Source organism: Lonchura striata, chromosome 7, assembly GCF_046129695.1.
Source record: "Lonchura striata isolate bLonStr1 chromosome 7, bLonStr1.mat, whole genome shotgun sequence".
Taxonomy (NCBI): Eukaryota; Metazoa; Chordata; class Aves; order Passeriformes; family Estrildidae; genus Lonchura; species Lonchura striata.
This window is the reverse complement of record NC_134609.1, coordinates 14783570-14803879: the sequence shown is the minus strand read 5'-3', so window position 1 is coordinate 14803879 and position 20310 is coordinate 14783570. Positions and strand designations below refer to the sequence as shown.

Genomic DNA, 20310 nt, shown 5'->3' with positions numbered 1-20310 from the left:
AGGAATTAGTGAAATTACAAAGAAAAAGTAATGTACCTCCACAGATAATGAAACACATAATTACATCTGATTGCATACAAATAACAAAAAACTGTAAAATTAGGAAGGCTTGTAAAATCTTTTGGTTCAGAACATAAACAGAGTATGAAGTAATCATCAAATTCCTGAAGAACAGATTATTTCATAATTCTTCAACATAGTACTGGATTTTCCTTTAAAGGAAATGCTCATTACCAGTGAAATGCATTGCTGCCACTTTTCCATAGTAATTGCAATGTTATCAGTTTCTTTCACTTGCCTTTATATGTCTGACTTTCTGGGTACAAAATTCCACAGGCTCAAGTGTAGAGGATTTGCTGACATTCCCTGAAGGCTCAAGGGCATGTATTCATTTTCATTCATTACATTCCATTACTGATGTAGGTATAGCTTACTATGAGCTGAATCTCACGTCTGCACAGAAAACATAAAGATCTAATAGGTAAAGTTCTGTCTTTATTAGCCAGTGTATATTTTGTCTGAGTAAAAGCCATAGTAACTGATGAAAGTGTTCAAGAACTGTCACATGTACTTCAGTTCACACTAATGTAAAGTGGAAGAATGTGACAGCAGAGTATTGTGCAATGCACAGCAAATAGGTAGAAGAATAAAAAATATTGAGGCAACACAAAAATGTAATTAAATGAACTTGCACATTCCTGCTTCTGACTACCCTGAATTCAATTCCCCTAGATTTGCTGTGAAGTTCTTAATGACTGTATGATTTGCACTTACTATCATTGGTGCTGTTCCCTATATTCACCACTTTCTCCATCACTGAAAAGTATTCAGTCATTTTTGCACTGTTAATAGTGTAATAGTTAGTGCTTTAGTTATTGTGTTATCAATCATAAATGCTGGCATTTGGCCAAGACAGTATTCCAAACATCTATAATATAACAATATATAACAGGGACTTGTAATGATGGGGGTCTGAGGATGAGGGCTGGAAATATCACTTCAAAATGCAGAAATACTGTGCAGGGTAAAGAAAATACAAAGCAAATTGAACTCCTTGACTAGAAGTTTAGAGAATGATGTACTGATTCTCTTCTGTAAGAAGTCTATTTGCCAGTCTTGGTTATATGCAGCAGTAAAGTTTGTTCACACTGACACTGTAAAAGCTGTCTGTTGAGGATGTGAACAACATGGATTGACTATTTCTTTTTGATCTAGGCTTTAGAACATGTGAAACCAATAGATGACTGCAGAACTGGCAAAGCACCAGAAAACCAGAATAAAAACAGATACCGAGATATCCTTCCATGTAAGTATGCACAGAAATGAGAACATATGTTTGATGAACAAAGTCATCAGAGAATCATGAAAAAGCTTTCTGGACCCTGATGTCTTTCTAAACTGCAGCAACAGGACAACACATGCAAAAATTTGTAGCTGTGATGCAGTATATATACACTTAGAGATTTTCCTGGTTTGTAACACCAATATCCAGTGACAACATTCCTATGCAATACATGAGAAGCAGCATTGGGTACACAATTTTAGAACACTGGCAACCAGTTCTATAGCAGAATATAGAATTTCATGGTGTTACACAAGTACCTTAAGATAAATAAAGCTGCAATGAACCATAAAATTCCTACTTGCTTTGGTTAATATTAGTGCTACTAGTCAAATGTATTCTAAAATCCAGAGGCATACTTTTCTGGAGAGACTGAGGTTTGCTATATCCTGAGTGCTGGAGGATGGTAGAACTCTGTTTCAGATCCACAGCTGAAATAGCATCTTTCTGTTTCTGTACAGATGATAAGACACGAGTTCCTCTGGGAGAAAAGAATGGCTACATTAATGCAAGTTACATTAGAATGAATGTTGGAGAAGAGGAACACTTTTATATTATAACCCAAGGGCCTCTTCCATCCACTATGGCCGATTTCTGGCAAATGGTCTGGGAGAGTCAATCAGATGTGATTGCCATGATGACAAAAGAAGTGGAGCTAGGGCAAGTCAAATGTCATCAATACTGGCCTGAATCTCCGAATAACTCTAAAGACCTGGCTAATTTCTATCTCAGGCTACACAATTACCAGATTCTGGAATACTTCATAATTAGAAAAATAGAAATTATCAACAAGCAGGTAAGTTGACTTAATACTTTCATATATGATGAAATTGATTATGCAGTTTACGTGAGTGGATATAAGTAGTTTGCTTCTCCCATAATATTTGCCCAATATTTTTTAGGGATGTAAAAAGCTGAATAACAGGTATGAAATTAGGATTAGTGAAGTGCTTTTTTTTTTTTCCTCATTGTATAAGCAATGGATCCAATATTGCATACTTTTGGACAAGAACTTCCAAAAATGAGATTTCTAATAGTCATAGAACTGGTGTGTTCAGTGTTTGCAGAATTGTTTACTGTTCTCATCAAAACACATCACCACCAGAGTGGATTCATATTCTGTAATGGTGGTTGGATGGAAAGAGGGGAAAAAGGTGGTTTTCATCCTGGAATTCAGGACAAATGATACTTTTTTGTTCATGAAAAGACACAAACACAAATGAAACTACAAATCTAGCAGCAATTTTTTAGAAACAACAAATAAAGAATCCGGGTGGAAGAACACAGAAAACGGCAGGTAAATGTCCATCATTCTTGCCTCAATATTAAGTAAAGATTTGCAGAAATTTCTGCAGGACATATTATTTAGTGGCATAATTAAAAAACCTGTGTCAGAATAAACTTGGTGCCTTTTCCATCAAGAAAAAATTTGAGGAAATTCACCTTATGTCACTGTGTGCGACGCATTGTAAAGGATTTGATATGAGTCTTCTCGAAAGACTATAAAAATAGCAAGATGGAATACCATATGTGATTGTTTCAATGAACATGTTCAGTTTGCTATGTTTGTACTGAATTAGTAGCAAACTACTACAGAAAGCCACAGCAGAAATCCATATCTACATTCAAATTCTTCTAATAGAAAAAATCCAGGTAGTTAGTTAGCATTGAAATTTTAACATGGCTTTGTGAACTGGCAACGAGAAGTGTTGACCCAGGAAAATTCAATATCACTCTTCATTTTATCTACATTTTATTTATTCTTGTAATCATTTTTAGTTTCTTTGCATATTGAGTATCTAATCACAAGTTATTCTTTTATATCTGATAGCCATCAGATATTTACAATTTTACTATTTTACTATTGTGGCTCCCATATTACTACTCATCTATTAGTAAAGCTTAGTTCAGCTACAAAAACAGTTTTAGCAAACAGTACTGCAATGTTCTAATTTGAAAAATGTTTTTCTTTTTCCTTTCTAACCAACAAATTACATAACTACATTCTTTCAAGGCAACAGAATAACTTAAGTGTCTCGTCAAAGTCATATGAAGTAAATTTCCTAGGCCCGTGTTTCTGATTGCATTTCTTGAAACCTAAAGAAACTTCAATGGAGTAGAGTATGAAAAGCTAAAGAACTGTAAACAAATAATTTTAAGAATGAGGCTGTAGGAAAAATTTTAGTGGAATTCCTTGAAAATTGGTTTTGGAACTGATAATTCTTAATCTTTTTGGTCTCTCTCTTCCAGACAGAAGAAAAGCGCATTATAAGTCATTTACAATTTACCACTTGGCCAGACCACAATACTTCCAAACTGGCTGAGCAGCTTGTAAAATTTATTTGTTACATGAGAAAAGCTCACAGGACAGGACCTATTATTGCTCACTGCAGCACTGGCATTGGAAGAAGTGGAGTTTTCCTGTGTGTTGAAATTCTTCTCAGCCATATAGAAAAAGATTTATGTGTACGTATCAAACAGGTCATTGTTAAGTATTACAAACTTGCTATGGATGTTAACAACATGGTGGGAACATCTTAGAACAGAATAAATCCTCTAAGAATTCACCCTAACAAAATGGAATAAACCCAGCTTTCATTGTTTTAAACAACAAAGATAGTAACTGCAAATATGCTATTTCTAAAAGAGCTGTCACAGCTTCCCCATCTGAATATGCTTAAATCTTTCTTTCTAACTTGCATGCCAACCCAAATAAAAACTATTCTCTTCTGACAGTTCAACATCAAGCAGATAGTGAGAGATTTGCGAGACCAGCGTTTTGGCATGATCCAAACTAAGGTAAGTTCTAAATATGCAACTAGATCATTATTTTTTTAAAAGCCTCAGTCAGTGCTTTGATAAATCTGGAGCTTCAAATATCATTTTAGTGCTCTCATTTGAGGAAAGTAATAGCCTGATAGGCAAGGGGTGTCTAGTTTTAAATATGAAATTCAGTCCCTTATTAAATAAGTCAAATATAAGCAAAGCAGCAATATAGGACAAATACAACACATGAACCTTTCCTTTTCTAAAAAAAGAAGAAAAGCAAGTATCACAGAAACAGGGATTTACTATAAACCCTACCCTGCAAAATTTTACCTGTTAGTTGAATTCTTGCTATTGCTGAGTTATCATCACTGAGTAAACCCTTCTACTCCTGAGCTAAACCCACTCCTGAAAATATTTTCACACAGGAAAAAAAACAATTGCTAACTCACTTTAGGGAAAACAGTTGGTGAGAATAAAAGCAAGAGAAGACTAAAGTTCTTCCTATAGGCAAATATTTTAAGCATATGCTTTGATAGACTTTTCTTTAGGATAATGATTGAGCATGCGACTAAAATTAAGCAAATACATAACCTTCACAGTCCTAAATGAGGGTTGAGCACTTAAACTACAGAGTTCCTGTACTTTTACCAATGATGGAACAAAAAGAACAAGGATTTTCTTAAATATGTATGTTTTGTATCCACATGACATAGATGCTGATGTTATAAACATGTGACATATAAATTCAGCTAATCCATCCTTCTTTGTCTAGAATTTATGTTGAATGTAACCAGGTGTTTCACACTGATGTCTTCACACACAGGACGAGTATTTATTCTGTTATGAAGTTGTGCTGGAAGTCCTTCAGATCCTGCGAGCAATGGATTCCTACTGAATATGATTCCTACAATATTCCTACAATATGACTCTTCCTGCTGCTGTTCCACTTGGAGTCCAGGGACTGCTCAGCAACTACTTTATAAAGATGTCATGCCAGTACAGACAAGTGTTATATGCTTTTTTAGATTACAAAGTAGTTTAAAAACCTTACTTAACATGTCCTGTGTAAGTAAGTTATTTCTTGGCTCAAAGTATGAAGAAACAGCCATCCAGCACTGCAACACTGCTGTGTTAAATTGCTACAGACAATTTTTGCATTCTGTGTAATAACATATTCATTGTTTGGAATATGTGTTGGGACTTTAGCAAGGATATAGCAGCCTTTGGAATTAGCTTTACTATCCAGAAGGCAGCTGTAAAGATCTAAGTTTCTATTGGTGTTAGGGGAAGATTACTTGTCCCTCATCTATTGTTGTACACTGTTTTTGGACTGCAAATCAGTGCTTACTTCACCAGTTATGCTTTTGCATGGAAGGATTTAATTTGGTGACCTTTGGTTGCTTGAATAATGTAGAACCATTTCCAGCCCATGAGTTTATACCACTATCACTAGACATCTTAAATCAAGAAACTGACAGAAAAAATAGGATGCCTTTAAACCCTAGTCTTCTTCAAAGGAAGAGAGTTCTAATAATTGGATGGAATATTAATTTTGTCCAGCAATATGAACAGATGCAGATAGCATCAATATTTTCATTCTACATTTATAGAAAAGGAAATGCAATACTAAGCCAGGTGAAACAACTGTGTGTGCGTTGTGGTACACAAATACATTTAATCTTTACCAATCCTTTAAATTGATTAACTATCTTCTCATTCTTACCTAGGATCTGAAATATGGGATGTCCTGCTGGTTTCAGTAGGGACTGAATCAGATCTTTAAATTAAAGAACTCTGTGTACAGTTTATTTTTCTTGTAAAAAGTGTTTCTGTTTATGTGGGTGGATTTGAGCAGAAAACTGCTGTTCAAGCTGTAAGATTGTATTTGTTTCCATTTGTAGTACTTCTAAGTCCTTATCTAGAAGGTGACATATGGAAGTGATTACATGTGCATTAGAAGAGTAATTTGTAAACACAGGAAACTGAAACAATCTAACTAAATTGTATATATTTTTAAAACTTACTTGGTTTCCTCAAAAGAGAAAATATAAGGAGGCATTGGGTATAAAACTGCAGTTGAAGAAAGAAAATAAAATAACTATTTATTTTATTACCTATTACAAATTAGACGTTTATAATTCAGAAAGAATGGGTTATTAAATAAAAATGTAAATTATGGCTTTTAGAAAAAGCCACTGTAATACAATTCTAATTAAGGATAAGGTCTATTTTTTCTTTCTGCCCTCCAATATTCTGGACACAGGGAAATATAGAAATGCAATTAATTATGTGAGCCAGATGCTAATTTCAAACATATTAATGAAGTTCCAGAGCAATGCTAAACAAATCCAGGAGTAACCCTGGATTTATTTTGATATAAACATATATAGAATTCAAAATTTTGTCTTAAATCAATTGAATTTGCTCCTTCCTCAAAGTATTATTCTCCATACATTCTGCATTTATGTTGCATACAAAGGACTGTTCACATAATTTTGTCAAATATCAACAGCCAATTTTTTTCTCATAACTTTTTTATCTTCATTTGATATTTGATCTTTCACTTTTATTTTAATTACTTCACATGTACTACTAGGCAATCAATGCATTACACTGTAATGAATACACAATTCATCTTTTGTACCACAATAATTTAATAAGATTCCTAGTGAAAATATTCCTGTACTTTATGCAAAGGTGATTTTTCTTGTGGCTTAGAACAAGTATTCTGGACTTAGAAGACAATCCTCATAGGTCATGATTTGTGCATCATCTTTGCAGCTGTTTGACAGATGTATTTGCTGTTTGACATAAGTTTTTCCTGTTTTACAGAGATATTAAAAAGATTTATTAAAACAATCTGCTTAATTTAATTTTCTTTTTATAAAAAAGCAGCTGCAATACCTAACTATTAACCAATTTGAGCTCTAGGGAAAATATTTTATTCATAGAGGCTTGTCTTTAAACTTCCTCTAAAGTCAGATTTTGTGATGATGTCTAGTGGAATCTGGCCACATCCAGCAGCTGATAAACATTTCCCCACACACAGAGCACAATTGAGTGTCCCACTTTTGTGTTCTTCATTCATGCAAAACTCCCTGGAGATCGAGGTTCACTGACATGCATTCATTTGGAACACAAGATAACACACTCTTTAAAGCGTTCACACTACCTGACAAATCAGGATACACTGAAAAGAAAGGAAAATCTATTGTCCCATTTCATTCATAGGGAAGTGAGGCAGTGGTTGGTGATTTGTCCAAGGTCTACAGAGTTTTGGAAAACTTGGGAACTAAACACAGATGCCAAAATCTCTGATTCTTTGCCTACACATAAAACTATCTTTCCCCAGTCAGAAAAGAGGATCATACTGCTCTGGATGATTTCTGATGAGATATTATTTAGCATCTGAAGTGCTCTGACTGGAATTTGCACACACCTTAATATGCAAGAGATGTGTTGTGACAGAGAACCTCAGTCTGTGCCTATGGTCACTCTTATTCAAAAGTGGCACTGAGAGCATCCTTTGTGCTCCACCACCTGGCTGCCAATCAGGACAAATTACAGTGCAAATGTGAATAAAAAGGGCATGATTTTTGAAGACAGTGCCTGCCATAAGAAGCACACCAAACAAGTAAACATATGCCAGTCCTTGGACTCGTACCATAGCACAAAACCTTGTCAGTCGTACTCTGTGTTCAGACAGCGGCTCTGTCCACAGAACAGCACACCTTGTAATCATATTTTGGAGAAGTAACTGTTTTTCCAGCATTGAGACTACTGTTAAGCTTTTTATAGCTACCATTTAATCTCAATTTAAAAGCAAGTATAGCAAGGACAACCACTGCATAGCTGTAAGGTTATGAAATCATGTGTGCAGGGGAAAATGGGAGCCCACATTTTTCTATTAACATTTTCATTGAGTTCCATGGACTCAGAACTGCTTAATGCTGAGGTCTCTGTTTACTCTAGTACCTTATCTGCAACAGAAAAGATACCTGAAAATATCCACACCTGATGAAACAGGTTACTGTCTACAAGAGGATTGTTAGGTTTAAATAATTGACTTTAAACAGTAGCAAATTGTCCTAATATAATCACGTTTCCTTTAAATTTTCTTAGACACCCTGAGAGATGAGCCAGTAGGTTTTTTTCCTGTCTTTCCAGTGGAAGTTGACGGCCTCACTGAACAACAGGCCCTTCTGTGACAGAGCTAATACAGTGACTCAGCGGGTCCGTCCTGGAGAAGAGCAGCAGTCGCTGCCACCCGGGGCAAATCGCGGCCGCCACAGGGCTGAGCGGCCCGGCGCTCCTGCCCTCGGACACACCCGCTCCGCGCCTCTAGCTGCGGAGCTCACACAGCCACGGAAATGTAACCGAGGCCTTCTGGCAGATTCATTCCCCTTGCTAGCTGAAACAATGCCACTCTGACTTCTTCCTATACCTGCAAGTGCAGCAAGAAGCTCTCGCAGGAACGTTCTTTCTATTGAATAATAGAAATACTGAATGCAATTATTTTCTTGTGAAAAAATAATACCATCACTGAAATGACTAAAATGGGGCACCCCTTCCACAGACAGAGTGTGCACGGTGTGTTGCACTCACACTGGTGCTGCACAAATCAGAATTCCCAGCATCTGAAGGGACGTAAGTTTATCTATACTATTGTCTCTTCCTTTAAAGTGTTAGCATTAATAAATAGTACTTTAAATGATACTTTGCATAATCTGAGTGTCTTAATTATTGGAATTACATAGGAGCAGCAGCTCCAGCTTCAAGACACTCAGTTACTAGTGAAGGACAAGGTATTTCTCACAGCTATTGAATCACAAAGATGGACTGAACGTGAGGGCTACCTGCATACTTCTTGCAAAGCTGACTAAATATTATTGTAATACTACAAAAAGAGAAGTCACTTGAGCTCTTTACCCAGAAATGAGAGCCCTTGCAGGCTAAGCCGACTGAGAGTTAGAGTCCACTATTAGATTAATCTTTTAAATGTCCAGTAATATGTGTGATGGAAAGGTACAGCACTTACAAACACGTGTAACACTGAAGTGTAGTTTGCACATAATCTTGCATAGGTGTAGTTTTGTAGGGTTGGAATTAAGCTTGGGAAACCAGAAAAGTACTCTGTATTGTCATGCTTATATAATCAGTTTTGTCTTGGTCACTTTGTGCACATCAGGAATAACAGAACTTCATACTTAATTCGTGCTTCTCCAGGCCCAACAGCATGGAACAACTAACACTGGATCCCAGAACCACAACTGGGAATAGTTCAGATTGGAAGGAAGCTCTGGGAACCGTCCAGTCTAAACCTTCCAACTCCCAGCACTGTCACCTTCAGCTCAGGACTCTATTCTGGGTTTTGGGTATCTCCAGGACGGACAATCCTTGACATGTCTAGGCAACCTGTTCTGCTATTTGGCCATCCTCAGAGGAAAAAAGTGGTTTTCTGATGTTTAAATGAAATGTCCTGGATTTTTATTTGTGTCCCTGGCATTTTGTCCTGTCTTTGGATAACATTTAGAGGAATCTGTTTCTGCTTCTTTACCTCTTTACTTCTTCCCATTTAGGAATTTGTACATATTGATAAGATCTCCCTGAGCATTCTCTTCTCCATGCTAAACATGCCCAAACTCTCTCAGCTTCTCCTTACACAACAGACATTTCTTAATTCAAATTTCTTAATCATCACAGCGGCCTTAATATGCAAGTACTGGTTTAGAGAGATTATAAGATCCTATCCTGCATCCAACAGCCTACTGAAATTAGGAGATAGAGTTTTTGGTGCCTATTGACAAGTGATAGCTGCTGTTTTAATACCACTTAATGACTGATCAAGGCCTGAGAAAACAATAAGGAGATAAGAAAAGATGCAGAGCATGGAGCATATCTTGGATATCAGTCTGAAGTATCTGCCAGCAATCATCTCTACTTTTTTACATAGTCTTAACTGTTCATTGTCCTCCCAATATGAAGTCAGTGGCTATTCAGAATTCACTGCCTTTTCTGCACAGCACCAGTTACACATTCACGCCTGAGGGACAGTGAACTTTTAGCAATCCTGTTCTAAATTATACAGCTATTTAGCTTTCTCATTAAACCATTCAAAAACAAAACCCCAAAAAGCAGTTAAAATGCCTGAGAGCAGTACACCCCCAACCAGGCGACAGACACAATGGGGACTATACAGTAGCTGTCCAGCACCCCAGCTCATTACACAACCTAGCAATTAACTGAGGTTGCCTGTGCTCCCTCCCCTCCCTGCATTTGTTCTCTTGAGAGATGACAATCCCTTCGTCTCCTTCCTGTTCAGCTCTCTTGGAAAGACATGCCAATGACTGTTGGCTTTCCTTTCCCATTGCACTGCTGTAAAAAGCTTCTAACTACTTCCATTACCACTTCCTTCATGGCTGAAGCAGATTTATTCCAGGCAAAGCACCAGCTGCAGTACCCCTTGGCTCATTCAACACACCTACCAAGAGTTCCCAAGGCAGAAACAACATGCTGTGAGTTTGCTTAATGCCAGCACCTTTGGATAAGTGACAAGGACACTATGAGAAATAATGAACATTAGGGAAATGTAGCCATAGCAACACAAGTATTCACAAAGCAAATCCCCACCATGAGCACAAGGAAACTGCTGTTATTGTATTTGTAAAAGTGCTGATAAAGCAGGAGCTTGGGCTGCAACATCAGGCGAAGGCATGCCTGGCCTGCAGTCTTGCCACAGACAGTAACACATGCAAAAGCACCCCTATAGCAGACAGGAACTTGTCATTGAGTCTTCAACGGGAACACAGACAATGATTTCTGACTTATTTTTTTAATCCTAAGATGAAACTATTTATTCACTCTCAAGGAATTTTGACTTTCACTTGATACAAGAAATAAAAATTTGTTTATTTAACTTGGAATAGCACTATACATACTCCTCCAAAAGTCCTGGGTTCCTCTCTTTATCATATCTATAATTCATTTTAAGACAAGTTTCTTAACAGTATCATGCCTCATTTTCTTTGTCTATTGCTTTGCTGTCTTAAAGAAAATGCATGAGTCACAGGTAATGTTTGGGAAGTGTTGAGTGAGAACTCAAGTAAACAATACAAGACATGAGATATTCTTCATGCTTGCACCACACATTACCCTTCACCTCTGTGTGTGAGTTAGGACACATGTAGCATATATCTATCTCTATTATTAGGAAATTGGCATGGAATCATTAAGGGAAAAATTTCACTACAGAAAAGAGTAGGATGCTGCTCAGGTATTATTTGAAAACTGAGTAGGAACAAAGGAACAGCTAGAAATTCTGCTAGTATCACCTAACTTGGGTCACTTAGCATGGACTCAGCATCATTCCTTTTGCTTGACAGAAATTTTAGATCAAAAGACCTAAAACTGTTCCCACAGAGAGAATCCACACAAAGCCTGGAATGCCAGCAGCACTGGGATGACCACACCTCTCAGCTCAATACAAATACCCAACTCCTTCAAAGCAACACTGCTCTAGACAAGAGCATCTCCTTCCAGAGCTCCATGCCAGCCCCTGCTGAGATTTTCAATGACATAGAGATTTCTCCACCTATTCCTTCTCTCAACAACATTCACTTAGATCCCTTGCTAAAAGCTGGGTAGCTGCTGGGTTGTGCTCTTCTGCTAGACTTGGTCAGTGGCCCAAAAGGTTCAATTATCCTAGGAATCCTCATGGGATTTACATAACACTCGTTTGAGCTCTATCAAAGCATCTAATGAAACTCAGTTACTTCCTTGGAGTTCTGAGAAGAATATAGATTAAACTGGGAACGCAAGTTAGTATGTTAAAAATATCCAATCAATAAAATATCTTTTTTCCTTCTCCTTTGTCAACAGTTCTCCCCTCTTAGCAGTTCCATTAATAGGGCAAATGTTTTACACACCTCACTTCTGGTTGTGCACTTGACTCCCAGTTTTTTTAAAGTCCTTGAGGAATTCAAAGTGCAGCTAGGCTACCTCCAGGTGGTCAGGACTTTGCTGATCAATGGCCTGTAGCCAGCTGAAGTTCCTTGGGCAGGAAAGAAGGACTGTTATCAAAGCTGCTGCTTTCTGTAGCTTCAGCCCAAGTTGCCTCAAAATCATTACACAGCACAGATGGGGGTAAAGTGCCCATTATTGCCTTGTCTATATCCTCATAGAGGAACTTTGTCCTCTCTGTAGCTTTACACATGTTTAATTCCCTTCACATTTTCCCTCCAAAATGCCAGCACATCTCTTCCTGCCTGGCTGTTCTTTGAACACTGACTGGGATGTGAGTGATCTGCTTTTAATTCTCAGTTACTTTATAACAGCTGAGAGCACCAAGCCTGTATATTGCTATTGTCTTCACTTCTGGAAAAGGTAGAATATCCTCATTCCAAATTCATCTAATGTCACAAACACACGTGATATGTACCAGTATGTGAGAAAGCTAGCAAGATTGGGAAGGGATCTGCATTAGTGTGGATGCATTTACCTGCCATAGGAGCAGGCCAATAATGGATACAGATTGCCAACAAAATAAGCAGAAAATGGGGCTAGCTGGGAGAATTTCTACCTTTCTTTTTGTTTTAATGCTCTTTTTTCCTTTGTTCTCATCTTCTGCCAAATGACAGAATCATCTACACTAAAATCAGACATCAGTCCAATCCTCAATACACAGTAATGTGTGTGTTTGCATGTGAGTGCATGTATGTGACACTGCGTTCTACAGAACAGAATCAAAAATATTCACCCAGGTGTCCTTTTACATCTAGTAGAGACTTTGTAAGTGTGGATTTTACCTTCATTTTTGTCTGGGCAGGAGAATCTTTCTGACCCAAAACATGATATGTGTATAGCATAGCACTGAACAAGGCTTTCTGTGCAGGGACTTAACAGCTTACCACTTGTCATAAAAGTTCCATGAACTCCTCATTGTCAGCAGAACTGTATCCAACTCCAGTGCTGGTCAGGGAAGCTAAAACAGTGGTCTCACCCAACCCTAAACTCCAAAGATTCCAAAACTTCTACCACGTTAAAGGCCTAAGGTCTACCCAGCCAGTTGTAGGTGCCCTGTGCTCACTGTGCCTGTGCAAGCAGCCACTCACCAGAGCAGCTTCCAGCAAGAGCCCATCTGTGTGCAGCTCTGTGCTTGCATGAGCACAAGGCAAGGCTTGCAGAGTCCTGGCAGGACAGGTGCTGACAATGGCCTGTCAGAGGGGGAAATCACCCAGTGAGAATATGTGTGATGGAGCCACTGGAGTGAATTAGGTCACCTCATGCTGTCAGAAACAATAGGGACAGAGCTCATACGATGGCAAGCAGCCTCATATATGAAGGTCTGTGGACAACTGGTTTTAAGAAAGGTTTACAGCAGTGATGCTACATAGCATGACATCACTGCAGAGATAAATTGGCATGTGAAGGGAGGCAGAGGTCTGAGCAGCTCAAGGCACACAGCCAGAATCCTTAGAATAAAAGAAAATTAACCTAAGTAGCTGAGTGGGCATCTGCTTTGGACTTCATAGGCTGAAAATCCACCCTGCTTTGTCCTCTAACTGAACTCTTTCTTACCAAAGAATGAAAAGATAAATAAGCTGCAGTAGCAGGCTGCAATTGTTTAAATTTACCAGTAGCTTTAAGGTCCCATTTCAGCATCCTTCAACGTGTAGCCATATTCTGGACTCTCAGTTGCAGCTAGATTTGTGGTGTAGCCTTCATAATTGCTTCTGAAAACTTTGACCATCATTTTACTGATTATCCCCTAAATTCATTCTTTCCCATGACAAATCCTAAAAAGGGAGGAAGAAGAAAAGGAGGTTGATTAATAACCTATTGATCCAGACTTTTCTTTCTTTATCAAATACCTCACAAAACCTCTGGCAAAAGCAGGGAATGCTCTGTTTTTCAGGGGACATACTGTTCCAATATCTAAGACTGGGAGAAAATTGTGCTGGTTATTATTTGCTCCATCTTGTGAAGGAAGCTTCAGGTATGCTGTACACAGCTAGATCCGAAAAGTGCACCTGCAAAAATGAGAGGAAAGGCAATAGTGCTTATGTTTATGGGATTTAAAAGAGTCACAAAAAAAAGGGAAAACCCATTCACATACATATTCATGCAGATCAAATGGGATAATTATTTTGAACTTCATGAAATTTCCTTCATCTTTCCTTACCAGAATTAGCCTGAATGTAACTTTAACTTCACTACCTTTCCCTTCATTGAAGTTTTGTGTCCATTTCCAGACACACAACTCATCCTAACTCTGGACAAACATATCTAACTGCTCAGTAGTGGGTTCTGAACAAATCCACAACAGTACATTCCAGCTAAGGTACTATATGTGCTTTTTGCAAATTTAAACATGACAGAGACTGGTTATATCATGGGGGCCTAGGGCTACCTGATGATCAATTGTGACCTGCACAATTTGGGTTTTATACTGATACTCTGGCCAGACTGATAAAAAGATAGCATTTACATTTCTGCAAAAATCCAATGACAAATTCCTTGTATTTCAGCTCTGTTATGTCCCACCAGCATTTCAAGCCCTTTGATCTTTGAACTATACAGCAGCATTCAGCATGTATCACATCTCCTTTAGATTTTGTACTCCTGTGATTCTGAGCATAGAGTCGAGAAATTTTTTTGCTTGTTTTTAGGAGACTGTTCTTAAAATTGGTTTTTATAAATTATTTTGCATTCATCACAAAATACTTGTGGTCCCTCTAGTTCCCAGCAGATGTCACCAAGCTCTCAAGGATCTCTGGAGTTAGGGCAGTAGAAGCCTCTTGCTTGAGTGCCAGTCATGTACAGTGCCTTTCCCTTTCCAAGAGAACAGGGCAAGGAGCTGACAGTCTTTCCTCGTCAGTGGATGAAACGCTGCTGAATCACCAGTGGGTCAAAGCTCTTATGATTTCACTGCTGTTGAACAGTTTTATCTGAAAGGAGCTTATCTCTTTTCACATACTACCAGGGAATAACACATCACAGTTCCGCTCTCCTCTACCTTATACACATGTCAGAGCAGGAAGCAGATACAGGAACATGCACAAGAAGCAATCTTGTGTTAATGCCTTCCAGGCTACACACTTAGGTGAAGTGGCTTGCTTGTGGCCTGCACAGGGAGTACTGAACTAAACTGGGCACTGAAGCCAGCTTTCCATGCCCATTTTAAAAAACATTTGCCAGTAAGCATTTTGCTTTTCTAGGCAGGGGTTCTCATCCGAGTTTTACTGAGTGCTGAGCATTGTGGTCTCCTGCACAGTATAAATGCCTGAGGTCTCACTACTCAAATATGTCTGTTCCCCTGGAATGAGCCAGCTTGCCAAGAGGCTCTCCTCAATGCATCCCAATTGGCAGGATAGCACTCTCCAGGCTCTGCCATCAGAGGAAATACTCAGACTCAAGGAGATTAGATGCACAGACTAAAATGAATAGAAGTTGACAAATATCCAAGATGTATTTTTGAGAAGGAAGAGGCTGAGCTGAAAATGAATGGATTTTAATGAGAGAAGGAAAGGAAATTCACCATGAATTGCAGACATCTATTGTCCTGAAAGGACATTGTTCCCCATGGCCCCAGAACAAACATGAAAGGAAAACATTTCATGAGGTATTGTTGGGGCTGGCTTGACTATGGCAGCTTGGGCTTGGATAGAACTTTTCATGGAGGGCTTCAAATAATTTCACTTCTGGGAGCATTATTTATGGGCTTTTTACAGACACTGAAGTACAGATTGAGAAAAAATGACTTGGCCTTACAGTGAACAGCTCCCAGAGCTGGGAAAGTGAATCCTGATCAGTATCAATGAACCTCTGCCCTAGGCATTATTTCTGCAACCTTGCACATGGGGAAACTTGGCAGTTGTCTTTCTTGCACCAGCTCTCACAAATGACATTGTACTGAAGCAATTGCTGTCCATAAGAACAGCAGAGCCTGTTTGTCCTTTGTAGCTGGGAATATATTGGACATTGCTCCCTTCAGAGTGCACAGCAGCCAAGAGCATGCAGAAGAACAAATACAGTTTGTGCACACTTGTTGGTGCCCTGACAAGCTGACAACAGTCTCAGGGTGATTCTGCTTAGGAGGTAGTTTCATTCCTGTCACTGAGCAGGTCACCCTAATTATTCTTATGTCCTGCCCACTGCAGATATCAGTGTTATGTTCTCCTCCTTGCCCATCAAAATAGCTTCCAATCTAAACTGGAATATCTTCATTTTAAGGTGTAAGCTGTCTCTTCTTTTGAGAAGTTCATGACTGCAGATGGAACATGTACCAACTATCACCACTTCATGATTATATTCTTATTCCTGTGTAGCAGAGGGGAAATAAAATTCCATCCTGGGCTTTCTCTCCACTTTTTTTTTTTTTTTTCCTACATCAACTAAAGTAATCTATATAGTTATCACAAACACTTCTTCTTCTGGAAACTTTTTCTTCAGTTGGGACAATGACTAAAAACAATATAATTGCATTTCCAATGCTTGCTTTTCTGACTGAATAGTTATTTCTCTTCCTGCCCTAAACATCTCATTTTGACAAGTACACAGAAACAGCCAACATTTAAAAGGCAAGGTAGACATTGTAATACACTGCCATTTAGTACAGAATCTATTATCCTTCTTTTCTTCCTCGCATCAGCATACATTGTCATGACAAACTCTACTTACACACATGTGACTCTGGGATTAGAAGCACAAACCTCTGCCATTTACAGAACATTGGTTTTCTCCTTCACTACAGGCAGACATGATCACAACTGACCAATGCCTTTGCTCACACAACAGCCAGCCTTGTTCAGTTTGTGGCGCAGCCCATGCTATAATGTCCACTGCTTCTGGTAGCCAATGCAGCTAGACAGTAATTCTAATAGCTGGCAGCTCTTTTGCAGCTGCCTGAGATGCAGTCAGATCCATGACCACAATGTTGCTGTGAACTTTTAAAGGCCATCTGAACATTTTGCTTTTTATTTGTTTTGTAACTGATGGGAATTTTTCCACCTTTGATGCTATGGTAAGGAATTCAAGCCATAAAGCAGAAGGGTAGCAGGACTCTGGTCAGCTGAACACTAACCAATTCCAATCTAAAAGGCCCATATTTTACTTCTGACTCTTTTCTTGATTGATTTGCTTTCTCGATATTGTTCTATTTCTCATCTCCTAATGATAGCTCATCATTATTCCAATTAAAAAAAAAATCCTAAACCAAACAGATTAAGGGAAAAGAATGGAAAAAAAAAAGCAACAATGAATTTCAAAATTTATCTGAAAAGCCAAAACTTCTTTGGTTTCCTAAAATCTAGACAAAATTGTTGAGGCCCCCAGGAACAATTCCTGTTTCCAAGCACTTCAATAAGCAATTTGAGCCAGTGATACTTTAATTTCTTAGTTAAAAAAGATTCCTTAGAGGTCAACTTATCTTGGATGGTCCTGCTGTAATAAAATATTAATAGAGAGAAATCAATTTGCAATATCACTATCATATGCTGTCAGAAATAGATGCACCTACCCACCATGGCTCAGGTCTAGTTACTTTAGTCCTGCTGTAGAGAGGCAGCCCTACCTGTTGCCTGGCCCTACTGCACAGCAGAATAGCACATGCCATCCCAGGAGAGCACACAGAAACATCTGACTCCTCAGTTGCATTGATGGTCTTTATTTGCCTGTACTTCCTTGACAAAGAAATTAGTCTCGCAGCAGTTGATCACAGAAATCTCCTTGTAGTGAAGATTTGTGGTTTCTCCTAGTCATGTAGTCCCTTCAGGCTTAGTTGCATTCCAGTCTGGGTTTAAAAAATTACTAATGGAAAATACTTCCACACCCAGTGGCTAATTACGTTCTCCCTCAGAAGTAAAATCTTGGGTTGGTTATGAATTCACTACTCTTAACTGTTAGTTTCACAGGAGAGCAGAAAGGCCTAAAAGGGACAAAGGAGATCCTGTAGTACCTATAGGATTGTTCTTATGCTTTTTCCTTCTAAACCCTACTTATAAGTAATTGATAATTAGGATTTGTGTTGATTGATGTCTGCAAACCTAGAGCATGAAAAAATGTATTAGTGCTATTCACTGAACTTTCTATAATTTCCTTTATCCCCTATAAGGTTCAGCATTGCTGACATCAAATGCCCAAAAATGAGGGAGGCCATTCTTTGAAAACTGGAGATTCATTTAAAAAATAACCATTTATTTTTTTATTTGGTAGTGTTCCAATTGTTCACAGTTGTATGTTCAGATTTTCTTCCTCAGCATTTTTTACTTCATAAGCAGATGACTCCATGCCCAAGCTTTTCAAGGGGAAAATAAGAAAAAAAAAAAAAAGGCAAAATACATATCTTTAAAGCACAGGACTTAGTCATGCTGACAATTCCTACATGGTTCCAAATGAAACTGCACATTGGCCACAAGTAATAGCAAGTTTCTTGCTAGCACCCAAAAGTTCAGAGGATATGCTTTCCTTCCTGCCCTATCACCACCAAAAAGGAAAAAGATATTAATATAAATGCAAACTGTGATTGTGTTCCTGGAAGGATACTTAGCAGGTTAAGCATGCAGGAAGGGAGCCTTGGTGTTCTCCAGAAGGTTCCTCACTTTCCAATATGAGAGGCACTGTGTGTTGTACAAACTGCAATATCAATAAAGCAGTTGTAAACTTCTCAAATGCACTATACAGTCTGGAAAGCCACATTCAGATCCACAGTTAGGGGCAATACACATTTAGGGAAATTACTCTGATCCTTCTTATTCCCTCACTGAACTCTGAGATATTTAAGAGCCAGAATTTTATGGACCTCATCTCTGTCCAGATTTTGGTTCAATCACCTCTTCTGACATAAAAGAAAGCATAATGAGCTCTAACAGCCCCTCAGTTGCCCATCTTGTCTGGAAGAAGGTCACTCCAACTGGGGCATCTGGCAAGCTAAAAATAGCAGCACAGTATTTTGAGCGTGAAAGGCAATGCTGAGAAATTAAGTCATTTGGTTCCCAAGCACAGCTGGCTGCCTTCACGTCCCTGAGAGGACTAGGGCTTGGGGGAGGGGTAAAAATTGCATGTTTCAAACCATCCTTATTAACTAGACATTTCATTTAAATTATACTTAGCACCTGCCTCCAATTACCTGACTTCAAGGCCCATGTGTGACAGAAGCTGGGGCTCTGATTAAATCCATGCTTCACACTTGTGAGCCATTAAGCCAAATCAAGGCTCACCGCTCCTTTGAAGGAGATCATTTGTCTTCATTAAAAGTGTCCATCCTTGATTGCCCTGACAGGAGCTTCTCCCTGAAAGATAATAAGGTCTGTTGTTGTTGAGAGGTAAAATAATGTATTGCAGCCCTCTAGAGAGTGATTTGTATTTATTAATACTCTCACAAATTACTGTACCCTGATTAACCTGTGACTGGGACAGACAGCAGGGTGTGCTGCTCATCACAGCCATCCATGCTGGCCACTGTCTCTCCTGAGATCCCTGAGTGGTAACAGCACATAAGGAAGTGGCCTCCTGCCCTTCAGTGATGCCTTAGGTCCATCAGGGAGTGATGGACAAACCTTTAGCCAAGTTATGAAAACCCAACTAATCACATCTCTGATCAGGTCCTAACCTTTGGTCCAGATGCAGAGGACTACACAAATGCCAACATCTTTGATAGTAATAGAACTATAATACTACACATTCAAACAATATACTTATACATTATAATTCTCATACACAGACTTCCAAGTATTTTACAAAGGAGGTCCAACTTCAGTTGTGAGGAAAGGGAAAACATGGGCATTCAAAATATTCTCACACTCACCTGAGAAGCCAAGAAAAAAAGTGCAGGTGCAGAAATCACTTTTCTGAACCACTAGCCATGCCATTTGGCACATTGAAAATGGTACAAATCCTCTTGCATTGTTCTTTCGTGAAAATCAAACTAGAATCAGTGTTCTTCCACAACGACATCATAAGTAAACCTTCTCCAGAGGTCCTGTGCACAGTCGACAGGAAACATGCAGGAGACTCAGAAGTAGTTGCAATTCCTACTGCAGTGAGAGTGTTTGGTAGCCCATCTCTGGGTTCAGCCCTGAGTCTCATTTGTTCATTCCCCAGAGATTTAGAGCTTATAGTTTGCTATAATAGCCAATTCTGACTAATATAGGCTTACTCTATTCCCTGGCCTTTAGATAATTCTCATTAGGCCATTATGCTGG

The 20310-nt window shown here is 38.7% G+C and overlaps 1 protein-coding gene across 1 annotated transcript; it reads left to right on the top strand.

Annotated features, from left to right (window-relative positions):
• The first annotated feature begins 1240 nt into the window (after positions 1-1240).
• Positions 1241-5020, top strand: PTPN20 (protein tyrosine phosphatase non-receptor type 20). Its single transcript, XM_031505245.2, has 5 exons — positions 1241-1306; positions 1804-2138; positions 3593-3808; positions 4079-4141; positions 4935-5020. Exons 2-5 carry the CDS (start codon positions 1866-1868, stop codon positions 5004-5006), a joined length of 624 nt encoding a protein of 207 aa, XP_031361105.2. The 5' UTR covers positions 1241-1306; positions 1804-1865; the 3' UTR covers positions 5007-5020.
• Positions 5021-20310: the final 15290 nt, after the last annotated feature.

Coding starts and splice junctions, on each gene's coding strand:
- PTPN20 (XM_031505245.2), top strand. CDS start 1,866: ATGAATGTTGGAGAAGAGGAACACTTTTATATTATAACCCAAGGGCCT. Junction 2,139..3,592: donor TAGAAATTATCAACAAGCAG/GTAAGTTGACTT, acceptor TCTCTCTTCCAG/ACAGAAGAAAAGCGCATTAT. Junction 3,809..4,078: donor ATATAGAAAAAGATTTATGT/GTACGTATCAAA, acceptor CTCTTCTGACAG/TTCAACATCAAGCAGATAGT.